Raw genomic sequence first — 19,322 nt, forward strand, 5'->3', positions numbered from 1 at the left:
TTCCAGTGGAAGTTTCATGTCACTAGATTTGAATGTGGACAGTAACAAAAAGTCAGAAAATAGATGCACATTTTATAGAAATAGGCGTATCGGTGCCGGCGATTACCACACATTGAGCAGGACTATATGACTCTATAGGTGGGCAACAGAACATTTTCAAACTGGAAAATGGGTCAATGCCAAAAATAGGTTGAAAGCCGCTGATGGTCTGGTCGATATAGGCTATACATACCTTGCAGACAGCGATAACGTGCGACTAAATTCCCGGCTCCGTCCTTGTCCACCATGGGATACTCCGGGGATACATTGGAATCTGTTGAAGCTGGTGGAAGACCGCAAGAGTTTTTCTCGCATCTGAAATTTTGTTTTGACCAGCTACCGTCCGCGTTGCACCGCACCACCGGACTTCCAGTCAATACGAATCCTGGATGTGAATAACATCATCTGAAGATATATAGCCGAACCGGGGATTAGCGAATTAAACATTTTTGATTACAGATCCGGCTCCAGATCGGAGTTGGGAATCCGAGCTCAAATTATAGTCCTGAATTGACTTCGTTAGTATCATGACAAAATACAAGTTTGGGACCGGTAGACTCACTCGAATTCGTCCGAATGACATATATAAAATGAAGGTTGTGCCGGATTTGATGTTTTAATCTGAATCCAAATCTGCATGGACTAATATATATTTTATGACGTCTTGGACTTGGACTTGGGCTTTTGTTCGAATATCAAAACTCCAATTAAATATTTGGGCAAGGGCACGATCAGCTGCCTAGTGCTTTTGCGGAGTATATATCCGAACCGAGGCGTGTATGCTCAAAGGCTGTGACTTCGATTCGACATCGGCGAAATTGTAAAAATACTCTAGTTATAGTTGCGGCATGTCCAACCTCCGGCTGGCGTGATTTGCGTTAATTGTGGAATTAGGGCAAGCAGGAAGGACGACATTTCGTTTTCCTCCGATGACTTTTTCGATTTCTTCGAGGACAAATCCTCCTAGAGGTAAAGGTGGACGTATGGTAAGATTGGTAACCCTATATTATACGCACCATACATTGCACCACAACAGCGGTACACACGTCTGAATCGGGGTGAATCATGGAGTTGTCTCTTCGCTGACTCAATGTTGTATTTACGATGTTTGCATATAGGGGGTGTCAGGCAGCAAGGTAGTCTCACTCTCAATAAGACGCTTTTATATTGCCATATAAGGCCTTTACAGAGTGTAAACAAACAACATTGTTGTAAGCAGAAGGCCCGCGTCGTCTACTAATCTAGGACAGTGGTTCTCAACCCTTTTGTCTTCGCGGGCCCCTTTCGGACCGTCACGGACCCCCACGGACCCCCACGAAGTGTTAGTTCAAATTTATCTCAGTTATCGTGCAATCGTCATCTGTCTTGTGCAAATGATAACTGTTGCCTTAAGTAGTAGTCTAGTGATAAACGTCAACAAAATGACTTTTCTTGAAAATAAGATCATACTATTCATGTAGAAATTGGATTGACTTTTATTATTTTAAAGCGAATTCTGCAACTGCACTTCTCGAAATAAGTGGTCCTGTCTTGAAAATCCGCGTCTTCGATTTGATATGAACGACTGCCGAAAATCCATTTCCACAAATATAGATGGTGACGAATGTAATAATAACGCGGAACGCTTTCGACGACACATTTGGGTATAATCGCAACAAATGTGGCACCAAAATTGACTAACATTTTTTTGAATAAACATATAACGTCAAGCCTGGTCATTTTTATCTAGCAGCTTATCTTGAAGTCATTATGGAAAAATGGTTATGTATCACAGGAGAAGATGGATTTTTGTAAGCATTTCGAAGTCACCGTGATTGACCTTGCTCATCCAACTTTTCTTTCCCACAATCCCCAACAAAGCATCTCTAAACAGCACAATGTATCAAGTGGGCTATTGGCAATTTAGCAATTTAAATGAGTCTGCACGGTAGGATATTTCCCCTCAGACAGCTATTCTGTTGATGTGAGCTCTGTAGTTTTACTAGTAATGAAGCGAAACTGACTCGCGATTTTCTGAAATAAAAAAAAAAACACAAAAATTAGGTTATCAACTATTTTGAGGCTTCGCGGACCCCCTGAAAATGCTTCGCGAACCTCTGGTTGAGAACCGCTGATCGAGGATATTGGCCCTCTTCCACCTTTAAGTTTGAAACCCCCGATCTAGCACAGGTAAGCGACACAATCTCATTAACCAGGGTGCAATTATACCCTTCACATCGTTCGTGACTATCCAATGACGTGAACCGTGTTCGATGAAAACGAACTTGATGCGAAATCGTATCCTTACTAGTCGTTTCCACGTCAAATCAATATATTGCGCAGGTATAATAGGGACATTACATTTATGCTAAAATAACAAAACAAACATTGAGCGTGTCGATATTGACGTTTGATTCCGAACCTAGGTACACTAATCATTCCGTCGCCTTTGCATTACTGCGATCAATGCAGAATGTAAGTAGGCTACATGTAGTTTATGATTACCATATCCGCAGACGAAATGGACTTCCTCTCCCGCTTTGTATCCCTGCTTCGTGGAAAACGCTATGGCGTTGTCCACGACGGGTATCGGTGGAGTACAACCAGCTGAGAAACAAATTTCGAATTTTAATAATTTCATCACTATTGCATCTCTTGAAAGTGTTCGGATATATTAAGTTATCGTACCGTAAAAGCAGCCTTGAAAGGTAACACTATAGGCACTATAATATTATATCAAAGTTAATTAGTATACCTTTGCAAGTCGGTGTCTTGCCGGACCACTTGTGGTCTGACCGACATTGACTGAAAACATCCCCATCAGGAAAATACCCGTTCCTGCACGAGTACTTGGCGACTTGCTTTTTATTTCCCATATACTTCACGTTTAGAGGGTTCGAAACCTGTGGCAACGCGCATTTCCGTTCTGTGAAGAGTTATCGACAGCAACTCTACCTTTTCCACGCCAAAGTCTATTTATTGCCTTACTAGGATTTATGCAAGACATTCCACACCAGTCGTCACATACGCAACGCTTTGTCTTGCCTCGGCATTGGTTTTGTTTGGAGCATGACTTCCGGCACTTTCTGTTTGGCTCGAGAATTTTGACTTTCTCTTCTCTGCGAATGCATATTCGATCTGCGAGAACGTGTGAATGATCGTCTTTGTATTTACGACACCGCTATTGGCAGTGATGTGTATCAGTGCTTTTCAACCCTTTGAGCACCGTCCTCACTTTTTTGCGAATAAAATTTCATCCGCACAAACCAATCGAAAATTGTTAACCTGAAAGTTCATAGCAGTTCAATAACGATACAGCAGTGGTTCTCATACTTTTTAGACCGCGATTTTAATGACATCTCGAGACCTAACCCTCACGTGTCGAAACAATCCCTTTTTAATATTAGTATACTGCGTTTTACTGGCATATGTGACACAGACAACGCGCAGCAGAGCACAGCTGTACTCAACGCATCTCTATCAGGGATATCTAGAAGTTCTAGATATCTAGAAGTTCTAGATATCCCTGATCTCTATGAAGCATGCTTTGACGCACGTGATTTCAAATTGGGGTGCATTATTTTCCTCTGTGGCCGCATTTGTATAGGTTACTGCATTTGTACTACTCTCGACTCAGATTCCAAGTATTGGACTATTTGGTGCCGACCATTTCGACGACGGACATATCAATATCGACGGATTTGCCCAACCAGCAACGGACAATTTTGGCAAACGTTCTGCCGCCGCCGATCTTTTGGGCACCGCACTGTGCTCAGCTGTATGTTGGCCAAAACAGGTATGTTTGTTTGTTTGAGGTATTCATGGTGATTGTCGACTACTATGGTCATTTACACAATGCCAATTTCCTTCATTTTTACTCCGTAGCTGCCGACTTGTAGCACGGCTCGCTTCTATAGGCTTTTTATGAGACACCGCTTTTATACGGATGATATGGCAAGGAGTCTATAGATAAACCTCCAACACTTAGGTAGGAATTCCGGTGTCGACCTCGGTCGGACTCGAACCCGCAACCCATTGGTGTTGCAGCTGTGGATTAGACCACTATACGCTATCTCGCTACTTCTAGGCCAAAACATGTCTTCAGGTGTCCTTAGGGTTGCATTTAAAAACAAACGGTGTTATAAAACACTTTGTTTAAAACAAGTTTTAAACTGTGTTTTAAACAAAGGCCTTTTCAAAAAAAATTTTTTTTTAAAAGTTGTCAAATTATGCCATAATTATGTAAATACTTTCCAAAAACATGTTTTATGAGCCTACGGACAATTACCACCCGATATAAAATAGTCGGTTCAACAGCAATAGTCCAGATATTTCGTCAAAGGAGCTATATTTACTCTATAATTTCAATTGTCAATGTCAACCCACTATGACGTCACAATTGAATATTCGTGACGTCATGGCTTTAAAAAACAAAAACAAAAATCACAATAAAAAACATGTTTTAAACAAGGGCCTTGTTTTAAACATGTTTGTTTTAAATTGATTTTTGTTTTAAATGCAACCCTAGGTGTCCCGTTGCGCAAGGGATAGGCCTCGAAATACCTGTTTATTACATTCCCGCACCCACTCGTTGCACACCCATACATTAAAAAATTCCAACAGTCTCCAACGGCTTTTTCTAGAGAAACTAATGTCGGACATATCTTATCACGAATTCAGACCAATTATTGGCTATTGTACCAAACACATTGACCTCTCTCTGAGAACCAACCATCCGCAGGATATATCGCGCAGATCGCGACGAAGTTTTTTTTGTTGCAGTATATTAAAAAATTTATTACGTACATAATAATTAAAAATCGCTCTGGTGACGTCGCGACCCAACATTTATTGCGGCTGGTGCGAGACAAAGTAGCTGTAAAAAGGGTTGCATTTAAAACAAACGGTGTTTTAAAACACTTTTTTAACACCTTTTTAAAACACAAGTTTTGAACAGTGTGTTAAACAAATGCCTTTTAAAAAATAACAAAATTGTGTCTTTTTCAAGTTGTAAAATTATGCCATAATTGTGTAAATACTTTCCAAAAACATGTTGTATGAGACTACGAACAATTACCACCCGATATAGCCGACGTATACCGATATGGGATTGTTGCAACCCTCAAAATAGTCGGTTCAACAGCAATAGTATATATTTCGTCAAAGGAGCTATATTTACCATATATTTTCAATTGTCAATGTCGATTCACCATGACGCCACAATTGAATATTCGTGACGTCATGGCTTTAAAAAACAAAAAAAGCAATAAAACATGATTTAAACATTAAGGGTCTTGTTTTATACATATTTGTTTTAAATTTATTTTTGTTTTAAATACAACCTTACTTGTAAAGCTACGATTAGTGGAGCACCGTAAGTCAAAGATGCCTTTACAAATGCGTTCCAAGGACAACAGTTACGGAGCCACTGTACTAAAATTTCTTACCAAGTTTATTTGAATTATTCCACGTCAGAAAAATCAACTAATATGCATGATTTTCATCCGCACTCATCCGTACCGTTTGTCATCCGTACTGCAATGTTTTTCATCCGCACAACTGCGTAGTCTACCATCCCGCAGGTTGAAAAAGCACTGATGTATATTATATGATCGGAACATACGCGGATCTGGAAACTTTATCTTCATAGCCTTCCTGCAGTTTGCCTCATCGTAACAGCACCACACTGAGCAAAATTCGGTACCGGTGTTTTTCGTCAAATGCGGAAGTTGCGACGCAATATCATTGCACGTTGGTGTGCGTACTCCTTGACAAACTGCAAGCGGCACGCAAATCCCCGCCACCATGGTCTGACCTTGTAAAACAGGTGGTGTCCGATTTCATAGGCTATAGTCCAAGTCTTTTAGACATCCTCCTATATCAGTGGTCGGGAACCTATGGCTCGCGAGCCATATATGGCTCTTTTGGGCATAAAGTATGGCTCTCTGCTCAGCTTTGTAGTTGCTGTTCAACAGTAGGCGTGCGGCACAACGCGCCGAATACTTTGAGAATTGAGAAGTCGAATCGGAATCGGTGCGGCAATTACATTCAATTATTATTATTCAATTACACTGGTCAGCACAACGAAAAAAAAATTGGGCGGAACATCGAAGAGCCGCTTCTGGGGTTTCGAGGTTGCTGATTACTAATATCACATTAGTGATTAGAGATTGGCTCTTGTACCAATAAAACCAGAATTACTGTATCTACCATTGAATATTTCACTTGGCAAGAAAAAAATCGTAGTATTTTCTAATTATATGCGTCATTTCAGTAAATAATAATTGACTATGAAGAACCCTCATGACGTCCCCATGCGTTATCTCCAAAACAAGAGCCGATTTGAAAAAACGAAGGTCATTTTCGGAATCAATGCCCTTCAGAACCATTAAAACCACTCTTACTTTGTATGCCTAAAAATACGTGTTGACCAGTGTTATCAGTTATTATATATTCTATGATATTTACGATGAATATCCTAATCCCGGCCGTGCCTCACCCATGCCTTACCTCCCCTTTCACGCTATATTTTCGAACAATAAATAGGAAAGTTGCATGATTTTCGTAGTAATAATGTTCAAAATCTAGTAAACAGGTAAGGCAGTACCCCAAGTGCCTCCCCTGAAACCACGTCACTGACGCATCACACATTAAATTGGATATGCATGCTTCTGTGTAGTGACCATCATGTTTGGCTCCGCCTACTTATGTCCCTATGGGTCCTCGCATTTAAGAATATCGCCAAGACGAACCTACGATCTCGTATAACTGACGAAATTCGACGAATCTGCGCTACCATGACGTCACGATTTTTCAATTGTGACGTTTTAGTTAATTAAAATGTATGGCTCTTTGGAAGTTGAAATGGAAAATATGGGGTCAATATGGCTCTTCGTACAAAAAGGTTCCCGACCACTGTCCTATATCTTTTCATTGTATCGCAATATGGTGGTGTATGCCCTATTGATTTGATGAAATCATTAATATTAAACTGAATTGAAATAAAACATACTTCAGGTAGAGTTTATTACGTGACGTTTATAACTCTGCTCGTGGCGTGGGGGAGAAAATATTCGAGAGGACCACCATATGTTGTGTGTTGTTTATGTACGAGAGAACTCGACCATGCAGACTTAGTGGTGGGCGCACAAAATAAATAATCCTGATATACATCTGGGGTGGACAATTGTTTTAGCTTGAAATCCTAATTCAAAATAGAAAGCTCTTGGCGGGCAGCATTATAGTATAATTGGGGTCATACGTCAAAGCTTCAAAATCTCAAAATATTCAAAGCAAAAGTCTTTGTGACCGAAGAAATGTAGATTTTATATATACAACAAATATCAAGATAATTTTTTCTCATGTATTTATTTGACTACAGCCCACACGCATAGAATCGTTCATGACAATGTATGGTCAAGGTCATCATCATTAGCCAAGCGGCCAAAATGCATGTAACGTGAATACAAGCTGGCATTATAGTTATACTGAGACTAACAAAAAATGAAGATTTGTATCTGAGAGTGACGGTCTGTATATAGATTGGCTGATTTGACATTTGATTTGACTCCAAGACACTCAAACGCTGACAGCGCCGACCATGCATTATTTAATACATTCCGCTTCTTCGAATGGTTCTCTGTGTTATGGAATTTCATTGGGTAATAAATAACCTGTATTCGTAACATTCTTTATGTAAACATGAGCTGTTGGTAGACATTGTTCGCTGTGCTCTGCAACATTTATTCAATTCCGAAGATTTTTTAGCAGATCATAATTTAATGAACTGAGGATATGATTGATGTTTGGTTTCAAGTTGCAACCATTCAACGCACAAATCCACATAACAAGTCATACGTATCGCTTTACCCGCGTCGACAGAAACGAACTACATTCAGTCTACATATTTTAATGGATACAATGCGATCATCGTCATCTTTCGGCTGATTCGATTTTAGCGCATAATCGGTCAGGATGTTTACCAAATCACAGAAAACCTTAACGACTATACCAAGCACACGCACGAATCTGTTTCCATTGGAGTGCATATAGAATATAGATTATAGAAAGCAAAATTTGGTAATCTATGGATATAGGCTTTCGCGGGCAGCACGAAATGTCGTCATCACGAGCCGCATGTGGCTTACGAGCCGTAGTTTTCCCACCTCTGGCATATACTCACTGGTTTCTCCCATGGTGAAGTTCTTGAGAATTAAGCAGGCTTCAGTGCCGCTACACATTACTCCGTTTAGATCATCGAATTTGAAGTTTTTTAAAGCGTGATAAGCATGCAATCCGACCGGACACCAAGCTGTGATGAATGCATAAGAGTTTATACATGCCATATATTGCTGTCGCGCACGCCGGATTTAGTTTGTTATCCCGATTTTCTACTGCATATAGGCAAGCACACTGCTAAAAACCGACCGTAGACCATAATCCGATCCGCTAGAGCTTGACGATTTCATCCGCCCCACGAAGCAATGATGATCCAACAAATATGCAGTAATTGTTCAGCGCATTTCTATCAAAAGACAACAAATGACGCGCTTGTTCGGATTCCAAATTATAACCTTCCGACTGCTGCACTGTTTCGTCTTCACTAGTCGTCATTACAACTTACAAGCAAGTCTGTAACATCGACATCAAATTCTGCGAAGGTAGAAAAGTGCACACGCTGTTCAGAGGTTCCAGGAAAAACGGACCAAAAGGCGACGCATCTCCTTCGTCAGCATTTAGAATCGAAGTCCTAGATTTGAGGTTATAAACCGGTATTCCAGGGAACCACATCGGTTCCCTGGGCCAGTTTTAGAGGTTCCACGGAGATCAAGACACACACTCAACCCATACATGTGATTTGTTATAAGACACCCATCTGGGCCATCATTGGTTGCATGCAATTATAGGTCTTATCATGATTGATTGCTGTGGCAGTACGTCGTGTGCAGTGGCTTGCACAAGGAAGTTGGGGTTCCAAATCGAAACCCCACCCTTCTGAAATTTCAATTCATATCTCCAATATTTATAAGCTCAATTGCGATTAAGCAATTAGTATCACGCTGCCGCGTTTCTGAAGCTTCGCATTTTTTAATTGGTAATTGAAAGGGATGCAGCAGAATTTACACTGATTTCTAATGAATATTCATCAGAAAATCAGAGCCCATATGATCCGTGATATATAGGCCTATATTATGCATATAGGCTTGATAATGAGAGTACGGACTTGGAGGTTACATTTCGGTGATTTACGACTATATACGGTCCGTGAGCGAACGGAAGGTTTGAATCTGACCGTCGACCCGAGCTGATTTTGACATACATGCTGTAAAACAGTGGTTCTCAACCGGGGGTCCGCGAATCCTTCTAAATTTACAAAATAGTTGATAATCTAATTTGTATTTTTTTAAATTAGGAAATCACGAGGCAGTTTCTCTTCTTTACTAGTAAAACTCTAGAACTCACATCAACAGAATAACCGTTTGAGATGAAATATCCTATTGTGCAGACTCATTTTAATTCCCAAATTACTATTAGCAAACCGACACATATATTTTGCTGTTTAGAGATTATATGTTGGGGTAGTAAGGTCAATCGAAATGTTTGCAAAGACCCATTTCTCCTGTGATATACATCAACACCATTCCAGAATAACTTTAAGGTGAGCTGCTTGCTAGAAATGATTAGGATTGACGTTATATGTTCATTAAAAAATCTGTTTCTCGAGTTTGGTTCCATATATGTTGCGATCATACCCAAAGCGTCGTCGGAAGCGTTACTCCTTGTTATTACATTCGCCCCCACGCGGAAATGGATTTTCGGCACTCGTTCATATCAAATCGAAGGCGCGGATTTCCAAGACACGACCACGTATTTCAGGAAATATAGTACAGAAATCGCTTTGAAATAATAAAATCCTACCAATTTCTACATAAATAGTATAATAGTATGATGTTATTTTCAAGAAAAGACATTTTGTTTCTAGCGTATTTGTTTTTCAATAGCCTATTTGCATAAGACAAATGACGGTTGCACCATAATTGCGCTAAATTTGAACAAAACTTTTGGGGGGTTCGCGGGGGTCCGCGACGGTTCAAAAGGGGTCCGAGCGAGATAGTGTAATGGTGATGCGTCCGGCTTCTCGAGCGGTAGGTCGTGGGTTCGATCCCCGACCGGGTCATACCAAAGACTTGAAAATTGGTATCCGCAGCTATCCTGCTAGGCGCTCAGCAATAACGGATAGCATGGAGGAGAAAAAAACGGGGGCGCAGACTAGATGATCTCACGGCCGTATCGCAACTCCGTCGTCAAAGTATCTCGATGTTGCAGGCGAAAAAGAATATCTTCTCTCTCTCTCTCTCTCTCTCTCTCTCTCTCTCTCTCTCTCCCTCACTACTCCTCACTAGCTGAAAAGGCTTCGCGGCGATGGCAACAGCATTCCACTTATGGAGGATCAGCTGATATGACTGAGTATATTGCGTTGACATGCAATGGCCCAGACACTTCCAAGACCGAGACGATTGGAAAACGGCTTAGGGCTTCCCCACATATGATCAATCCTTAGTCAGAGATAGTCTTTCAGCTAGTGACGTGTCTTGCTAGCGCCAATATCGATACCTTAGACGCTGAAAAGCGTTGTCAGGTATCGTGCGCAGCTCATAGTTCAAATAAAATGAAGTTTATGATCATGATGTTCCTCGTTGCATTTTTACTGTGCTTTCATGAAGTATTACTTCTTTTGTGGTAATATCCATCGTGCATCGCTCATGATAGTGAGCACTGCGTTGTAGGCTTACTAACTTAAAGTTTTAAAAACGTGGTGGCTCTACTGTGTGGCCGATTTTTTCTGGTTATTGCATTCTTGCGACCCGCGGCCTCTTCGAAATTTGAAAACTGGCCCGCGACCCGTTTTGAGTTGACGACCCCTGGTCTAATACCACTTGGTATCATTCTAATTACAGATGTCCTCTGTCCGATAGAAACTGTATAGCAGACAGAAAGGAGAGGGAGACTCCTGAAATATTGTTATGCTTGAGTGATTGGCGTGAAAGGCCATGACCGTTAACTTTAGATATGTAGGCCTACTGGAGCCACACACCAAAGTTCAAAAATTATCATTTGGATGACAGAAGAGATCAATTTATACAACAAAACGAAAAACTTTTCAATATCAAAATAGTTCACCATTTTAAATGTACTAAACAAAGTCCTTCGATTTCACGGTTGGATGAGTACAAAAAGGATGTTTTTATAATGCGAAAACTTGAAAAATTCTTTTTCAATACATTGGAAGTAAATTAATATTTGCTCAGATAGACTTCGCAATGTTTTGAGACAATTTTCTGCCCAATCTGAAACTTGATATATACCAAATCTATTTTCGGGTTCATTATGAAATCACCCTACATATAGATATAAAATAGTATCAGTAACACGTACCTAAAGTTCTAGTGATAAAACTAAGATTTTTTCATGTTTTTTTACGTCATAAGTAAACATAATACAGTCAATATTTACCAAGGACATTTTTTGCTGTTGTTACATAGCCTATATAGCGATAGGCCATTTACACTGTTACGCCAATCGTGATACGTTTACCAGTAATAACAAATGATTGTAGATTGGGGTGTAGTGACTCCAACCTAGATTGCAGTATTACAGCACAATAATGGGAACAAAATTCACTCACTTTCACACACAGATCCTTGTATAGCAAAGCTTGCTACAAAAAGTATGATCAGCAACACCTTGAATTCATACGAGTTATTCCTCATGGTTGTTATGTAGGATTTCCCAAGAATGACTTTCAAAACAGCTGAATACAAACTTTCCAGAGACAAATAGCGAGCATTCCAAATCTTTATCGATTAAAATAAATACTTTTATTATTCTCGTTTTCCTACAGATACTGTATACCAGCGAGATTCAAACAAAAGGTATCTACGTTTAGTAAACAGATGATTAGAGGCTAATTCCGCGACTCTTACTAATGCAGGTTTTCAGTTCCTTGAGGCTATAATCTACAGTTTCACATTAGGTTTTTACGAACCACAGTCGAAGTATCAAAAGCAGTGTAATTCCCTGCCCCGAGATACAATGCCTTACCGTTTCACAATGGAGCACTGTTCACTGTGCACACTGCAAAGTGTGCAAGTGCCCTATAAGCCATGCTTATTCTGTGCTAATGAAATGGGTATGAACACTTGATATGGTGTCCCATTCATAATACCTGATAATTCCGCAGTAATTATAAGAACATCAAGACGCTCTGCAAAAAATAGTCAGTTTTATAGACGGCAAAAACAAACTGTGTTTCGTGCGCGTAGGTTCCAGATATATTGCTTTGTATCTAGTGAAAAAACATATGGAATACAAAGTTCGGCTCTTATCTGATAGCCCAATAATAAATATATACCTTAATTATTATCATATTTGAACTGGAAACAAAGCTGGATCGCGAACTCTGTAAACCCATCGTCTAGCTATCAGACATGGGGTAATCGCGATTAGTAATCGTAATCGATTACGACGATTACAACATTTTCAAGTAATCGTAATCGCAATCGATTACATTCGAAAAAATTCCGAAGTAATCGTAATCGTAATCGACTACTTTCCATATCTAATCGATTTTTTTGTGAACGAACGATTACTTTTTATTTGTACAAGGACTATGACATAAACTGAACATTCGTGAACAAGGAAGAGATATTATACCAGGTTCGTGATAGCACACACGTTTGATTTCTAAATGCTATTGCGCATTATTACGTCAGAAGTAGCCTATTAGCTTTGCTCGTCATTGCGTAAGAAGTATCCACAGTAAATAGGTATTCGATGTACGTAGCCTACATTAGTGTGATTGTAAGAACACCCGCCGTGCTGTATATCAGGTTATCAACACGTTCCACACGCCACTCTTTCGCAGCAGGATAATTAATCTCCATTCTGCCTAGTTTAAAATAGTATCTCATGTATTGATGTTTGGCTATGCTTCGTTAAACGCAGTTTGACCGTTGCTATTTGGCGAGCAGGAGGCCTATGTAATGCGTACGTAAACCGGAAAAAGATTTGAAATTTTGTACTCGCCAAATAAAACATTTGGGTTTCCACAACAAAGCAGTAAAAATCAACAGCTGGTGATATATATGATAACCGAGCCGTCTTTGCCGTTTCTCGTAACGGCAGCTTGCAGTAGCCTACATTATCTGTATGAAGTTGAAGGCAAAATTTTATTTTCGCTTCAGCGGGCCCCGCCTTCATCTTATTCTCATGACTCTAGTTGAAACGGGCGTCAATCGTTATTTCACAATTCTTTACTCAACATTGTGACTTGCCACCATGGCCATGGGCTTCTATATAGCATGTTAGCGTGGGTTGTAGCTAGAATCTGGACCTAAACAGCAATTCGTCCCCCAGTCCAAACGTTAGTCTTTGGCCCCATAGATTGTTATTTTCAAGTTGAAGACTGAATTTCGTCAATATTATTGGTAATTGCATTATATTACTTTGATTTTTAATCCTCTTTCAGCCCCGATGGTCAGATTTACCTGTCGAGCTGGGAGCACGTAATTCATAATTATAACGTCCGGTATCTTGTTATTATTACTTTAGTTTATGTTGTTAATTTGCGACCTCCGGTCTGTTATATAATCAAAAGATTTTGAAGTGGCGCAAAAACTATGGTGAGACGCACACACAAATTGTCATGCTTTAATACTCTTTGGATGCCCCGGCTGGCATTTGCATTATGGGCTCAGATTGGAAGGACTGGACTATTAGTCACGTCCACCCAGCGTGGCTATTGACAATGGACACATACCCAAAGTTTCGGCCGAGGTCTTTCTTTAGCACACTTCGTGAAGTCGCATGTTGGTCGAACTGCGTATGTATTTTGGTGTGTCTTGGCACGGTATTGACCGGTACCTAAATGCCTATTACTATAATTAGGGTTGCATTTAAAACAAAAATAAATTTAAAACAGACATGTTTAAAACATGGCCCTTGTTTAAAAAATGTTTTTTTTTAAACCACGACGTCACGAATATAGAATTGTGACGTCCTAGTGGATTGAGAGTGGCAATTGAAAATGTAGGGTAAATATAGCTCCTTTGAAGAATTATCTTGACTATAACTGTAGAACAGACTATTTTGAGGGTTCCAACCATCCTATATCGATGTCCGTCGGCCAAATCGGGTGGTAATTGTCCGTAGGCTCATACAACATGTTTTTGGAAAGTGTTCACACAATTATGGCATAATGTTACAACTTAAAATACACAATTTAGTTTTTTTAACGCCTTTGTTTTTAAAACACCCTTTAAAAAATCTTTTAAACAAAGTGTTTCAAACAACCATTTGTTTTAAATGCAACCCTACTATAAATTATGTATGCTTTTTTGTAGGGGGAGACGTATGCATTTCAAAATCAAGCTATCCAGAGAGAATTTTCAAGTTAATTAAATCTCTCGAAAAGACTTTATAATTTATGTTGGCTGACGAAATACTTTTGAGTCCCCTTCGATCTCGCTCCCCACCCTATTGGAAAATTTTTGGGGCGGCGGTTTTGTGCCTGGCAAGAATGCAAATCGTTGGGTGCGACAAATCGACCTCTATAAAAATGGGCAATCGGTACATTATGACGTAACAGGCAAATGACGCATCTTTTATTAAAGCAAGTTTGTTATCTCATTAGGCCTTTTTAGCGCAATCCAAATATTGTCTTCCGACATAACTTCTAAGATGCAAAATAAATGTAATCGTGAGTAATCGTGATTACTTTTCCAATGTAATCGTAATCGTAATCGACTACTTCCTGATTTTGCTGTAATCGTAATCGTAATCGTAATCGCGTCATTCAGAAGTAATCGTAATCGCAATCGATTACATTCATGAAGTAATCACCCCATGTCTGCTAGCTATATGAAAAGCAAATCAGTGAACAATTGGGGGAGTTGGCGCAGTGGCTAATTCCACCGCCATCTATTCCAAGAGTAGGAGGTTTATCTGTGCTCTGTCTCCAAGGCGTAGCTCGTTTCTATGGCGTCTCTACAAAAAATCCCAGACCATGACCGGATGAAGGACCTAAACAAGAAAATGAATGAAAAAGCAAGGAAGTGCGTCTAAACTCTAAAGAACGACAGTCAAAAGATCAAGATCAATTAGCTCACTCTTTTATCGGGTTGGGTGGATGTTAGGTTAAAGTACGCCATAGGATCTTGAAACGTTTTAGCCCGCGACATGGTAGCGTCACAATAACAAACTCCGTTACATTGCAACATTCGCGATAGATTGGGGGGGGGGGGTCCAAGACCACGATAAGAATTTATATTTCGGCAATCAGTAATAGGCTACCACGGTATAGCTTTCGATTGATACCCATTTTATCAAATTTAATGCTCGGCAAGCCGGTCACAAATTACCGTCAATCTGCCTTTGACCAAATGGAAAGTGCGATGTAGACCAATTTCACTGAGCCGTGAGATTTGCTTGTGTCCACACCATATAGGACACTATGGACACAGTGTCTATTGCGATGAGACTTGCAAATTGGGTTTGATAATTACGTTGCTAAATTGTTTTTTTTTTGCGCTGGAATTTGAACCGACAACTCTGTACATTTATTCATCTTCTATTCATCTTTTGTTTTCATTGTATTTCATTTTTTCGTTACTTCTTTATTATTGTTTCCAGTTACACTGATGTTGTTAAAACTCGCCGCTGCTCTACCTGGTTTTAAATTATTCTTGACGCGAAACTCTATTAAAATACATTCGATTTTGTACTCCATCGATGCAGCCGACTGGATGATCCCTAAGGATCGTATCACTGCAACCTGGATTTTATGTTTTCAATGTAATTTTTACTCAATAAAAACTGTCTCTCTCTGCGACTCGAGACCCGCAACTCGCGATGTTGCGCCGCGAGGGCAATGTGCATCTGGCTTAACCCTTTTGCAGGGGGGATGGGGGGGGGGTGATATTTTGCAGAATTTACCATCACTTTTTAAATTCATACCTTGACCTCACCGTGACTCGAATATGGTCTGTTTATAGATAACTAACCTACGGATAGATGGGAAACACGTGACTCACGGTCGAGTGATGCGACAACGGCAGATTTGTTGTCGCTTCATAGCATGAAACGGGAGCGTAATTGCTAAGCCCATAGACGACCCGAGCGCTCAAATTAAAAAAAAGTTGATCTTATTTGAAAGCTACAGTCGCACTGATTCTGATAATATACATTAAATTTTCATCAAGGCAATGGAACCACCCCGAAATAGCCTTCAAAATATGAAAATCGGCATTGTTCTAAACAATCGCAACCACGCACGGACCGTTGTTATGGTCATTGTCCTGCGCCGTTGCAATTGTTTAGAAGAATGCCGATTTTCAGGCTTTGAAGGCTATTTCGGGGTGGTTCCATTGCCTTGATGAAAGCTTAATGTATATCATCAGAATCAGCGCGACTGTAGCTTTCAAATAAGATCAACTTTATTTAATTTGAGCGCTCGGGTCGTCATCTATTGGCTTAGCAATTACGCTCCTGTTTCATGCTACGAAGCGACAACAAATCTGCCGTTGTCGCATCACTCGACCGTGAGTCACGTGTTGCCCATCTATCCGTAGGTTGGTTATCTATAGTCTGTTGCAGTTTAAAAGTGAGCGGAGTATAGCCCTCTACCGTTATACCGCCATCGATCGACACCCAATGACATGTCGAAGTTTTTTTATACGACTGAATAAACAAAATTTTTCTCTAAAAAATCTCTCTCTCTTTCTCATTTCCCAAGGCTGACCCCCAGGATGGCGTCAGAGAGTCAAAAATGATGCTTCATTGCGTAGCCACTTCATTGCGTTCCAGATAAATACCGAATCGGACTCCTACCGCCCAGTTTATTGCATGAAACAACGAAGAATACTTTCTCTTGTCATATCCAGCCATTTTCAGGCATAGTAAACCAGTTTTTGACTCATATTTCGGCATAAACTTGTACTTGAACTTGACCATGTTCTTGAAAATCATCGAAGCGTAACCACAATTAACAAACCCCCTCAGAAACCTCCCCAAAACAAGGTCTGATGTCCGAAACGATGAAAAGTTGCATGGAATAAATACAGTCCATCCTCAAGATTACCGGACCACGACTGACCTATCGATCTCGCTTCCCATGACATGCCGCCCTATTTTCTTGTCGCTTTCTTTTTCTATACTGTATTCTTTACTTTCATTCAGTGTGCATGCCTCCTTTTTTACTACGCCTAGGCCAAGGTGGGTGTCCGATTCCATTGACAAATCCAAGTCGCTTCGACATCTTCCTGTCTATTCATTGTATCGCATTTTTTGTGGTGTATTGAACCGATAAAATTGCTAATAAACCAATGATGATGATGATGATGGAATACCGTACAAATTGACTTCTGATGTTCCGGCAGAATTCTCGACAAAATTTCCCACTCGGAAAATATCTGGGAATTTCAGGTGATAACCAATTTTTTCGGGAATTCGTAATTTTTTTTTCGTTGAGAACTAAAATTTTTGAGTAAGGTACTAAATGAATCGGAAAAATCTCAGCTTTCAAAAAAATCAAGTACCGGATGCCTACGGCGTATCAACACGGAGAAATCGGTCACTGAGACATGCCATATCAGATATGATACACCCCCTTCAAAAGGGTTAACTGTCTCACGCAGATTCTGCGATTACAGCATAGAAATCTGGAATTGGTTCGTTTTGGAAAAGTGTGTGCATATACGACGTCACCTAATATATTGGCAAAACCATGTACCCCTCGAAACATGCATTTTGCGGTGTGTCGGGAGTTGCTGTGTAATATGTATCCATTTCGAGACTACCGTCAGAACGCGCAAGCATTGTAGTCGCCGCTTGTGGGCACTGCCGAGTCCTCACTCGACGGCAGCGTGCATTATTGCGCCGCGTCTTGCGACTAGGGCTGGGCAAAATCGAGTACCTGAGTGATTCGATTCTGAATCACGTATTACGCTTCGAGTCGAGTATCCGCGTATCACTCATTATGACGTCACAACAGAAGGTAATACGTCAAAGTTCAAATATGTACCTTTTAAGCCACCACCAAGAACATAATGCCTGTTATCCGTCACATTAAAGATACTTTTGTATTTTTTCGACCATACCGATTTTATTGCACTTCTTGACAATGTTGTGGGATGATCATGACTTCGGAAATGCGTTATTTCCAGTAACGCTCGTAGCTTCGTACTAAAAAAAATCGTCTTTTACACCTCGACTCGAATTAAGACTCGATTCAGATTCGAGTAATAATCACCGTGCGCAGCCCTACGTACGACTCGCAACTCACAATGTTGCGTCGCGAGGGCAGTGTGCATCGGGATTAAAGGTGAGCACTGAGCAGTCTATACAACAGAGATGCATTGCTACTAAATTACTACTAAGTACGACAACGTTAGCTATAACCATTTCGCTTGCGGTGATCGCTTTATACAATGATCAGTAAAACGGTGGCGGATAATCGGAGAATTATCAATGAAGAACTCAAATAACACCGATTCTACTGGTTGGAATTGAGTCAAACTTATTTTGCATCGTTTTTGAAGACAACTCAACAATTTCATGGGGTTGAGAGAGAGAGAGATATGATATTCTTTTTCGCCTGCACCATCGAGATGCTTTGACGACGGAGTTGCGATACGGCCCCATGAGGTCATCTAGTCTGCGCCCCCGTTTTTTTTTCTCCTCCATGCTATCCGTGATTGCTGAGCGCCTAGCAGGATAGCTGCGGATACCATTTTTCGAGTCTTTGGTATGACCCGGCCGGGAATCGAACCTACGACCTACCGCTCGAGAAGCCGGACGCATAACCATTACACTATCTCGCACGGAAAAATTAGAAAGTTTTTTTTCAATTCTTCGTAATAAATTGAAAATTTAAATTGGCTCTGCGCGGCTAATACTTGAAAGAATTGAACCAAACTTGGTTTGCATCGTTTTTTATGATAACCTGACAATTTAATCAGTGAATGGGTGGGATCCGGAAAAAACGTTATTTTTGAACAGCCCTAATGGACACAGAATGAAAAGTGAAGCAGAGAGTATAAAAGGCAAGCGAAAAAATGACGTGGCATGCGGCGGAAGGCGAGATCGATGTTGGGTCGTGGTCCGGTAATCCCGAAGGCTGACTAGCATTATTTTAGAAGAAATTGATTGTATTTCGACTTGAATGCGGACATGCTCGACGACTTTCGGATAGCCGGCGAGATGCTGTATTGTGAACAATCCGAACCTGCGCACAAGATACAGCGATT

General features: G+C 40.4%; 2 protein-coding genes across 4 annotated transcripts in view; one reads left to right on the plus strand and one right to left on the minus strand.

The window, feature by feature from the left end:
* LOC145439199 (sushi, von Willebrand factor type A, EGF and pentraxin domain-containing protein 1-like) overlaps positions 1-11,966 on the minus strand; it is a 41,708-nt gene extending 29,742 nt beyond the window's left edge. The window contains exons 1-7 of the mRNA XM_080316689.1: positions 11,705-11,966; positions 8,201-8,329; positions 5,642-5,833; positions 3,007-3,156; positions 2,774-2,944; positions 2,524-2,625; positions 233-424 (exon numbers count right to left, since the gene is read on the minus strand). Coding sequence (XP_080172815.1) covers positions 233-424; positions 2,524-2,625; positions 2,774-2,944; positions 3,007-3,156; positions 5,642-5,833; positions 8,201-8,329; positions 11,705-11,789 — 1,021 coding nt within the window. The 5' untranslated portion in view covers positions 11,790-11,966. The remainder of the gene's footprint in view (positions 1-232; positions 425-2,523; positions 2,626-2,773; positions 2,945-3,006; positions 3,157-5,641; positions 5,834-8,200; positions 8,330-11,704) is intronic.
* The window catches only part of LOC145439206 (ran-binding protein 9-like), a 333,125-nt gene that overhangs the window by 57,040 nt on the left and 256,763 nt on the right, over positions 1-19,322 (plus strand). The window lies entirely within an intron of this gene.

Source organism: Botryllus schlosseri, chromosome 5 (assembly GCF_051294905.1).
Source record: "Botryllus schlosseri isolate E-star chromosome 5, Bs_hap1, whole genome shotgun sequence".
In the NCBI taxonomy this organism is placed as follows: Eukaryota; Metazoa; Chordata; class Ascidiacea; order Stolidobranchia; family Styelidae; genus Botryllus; species Botryllus schlosseri.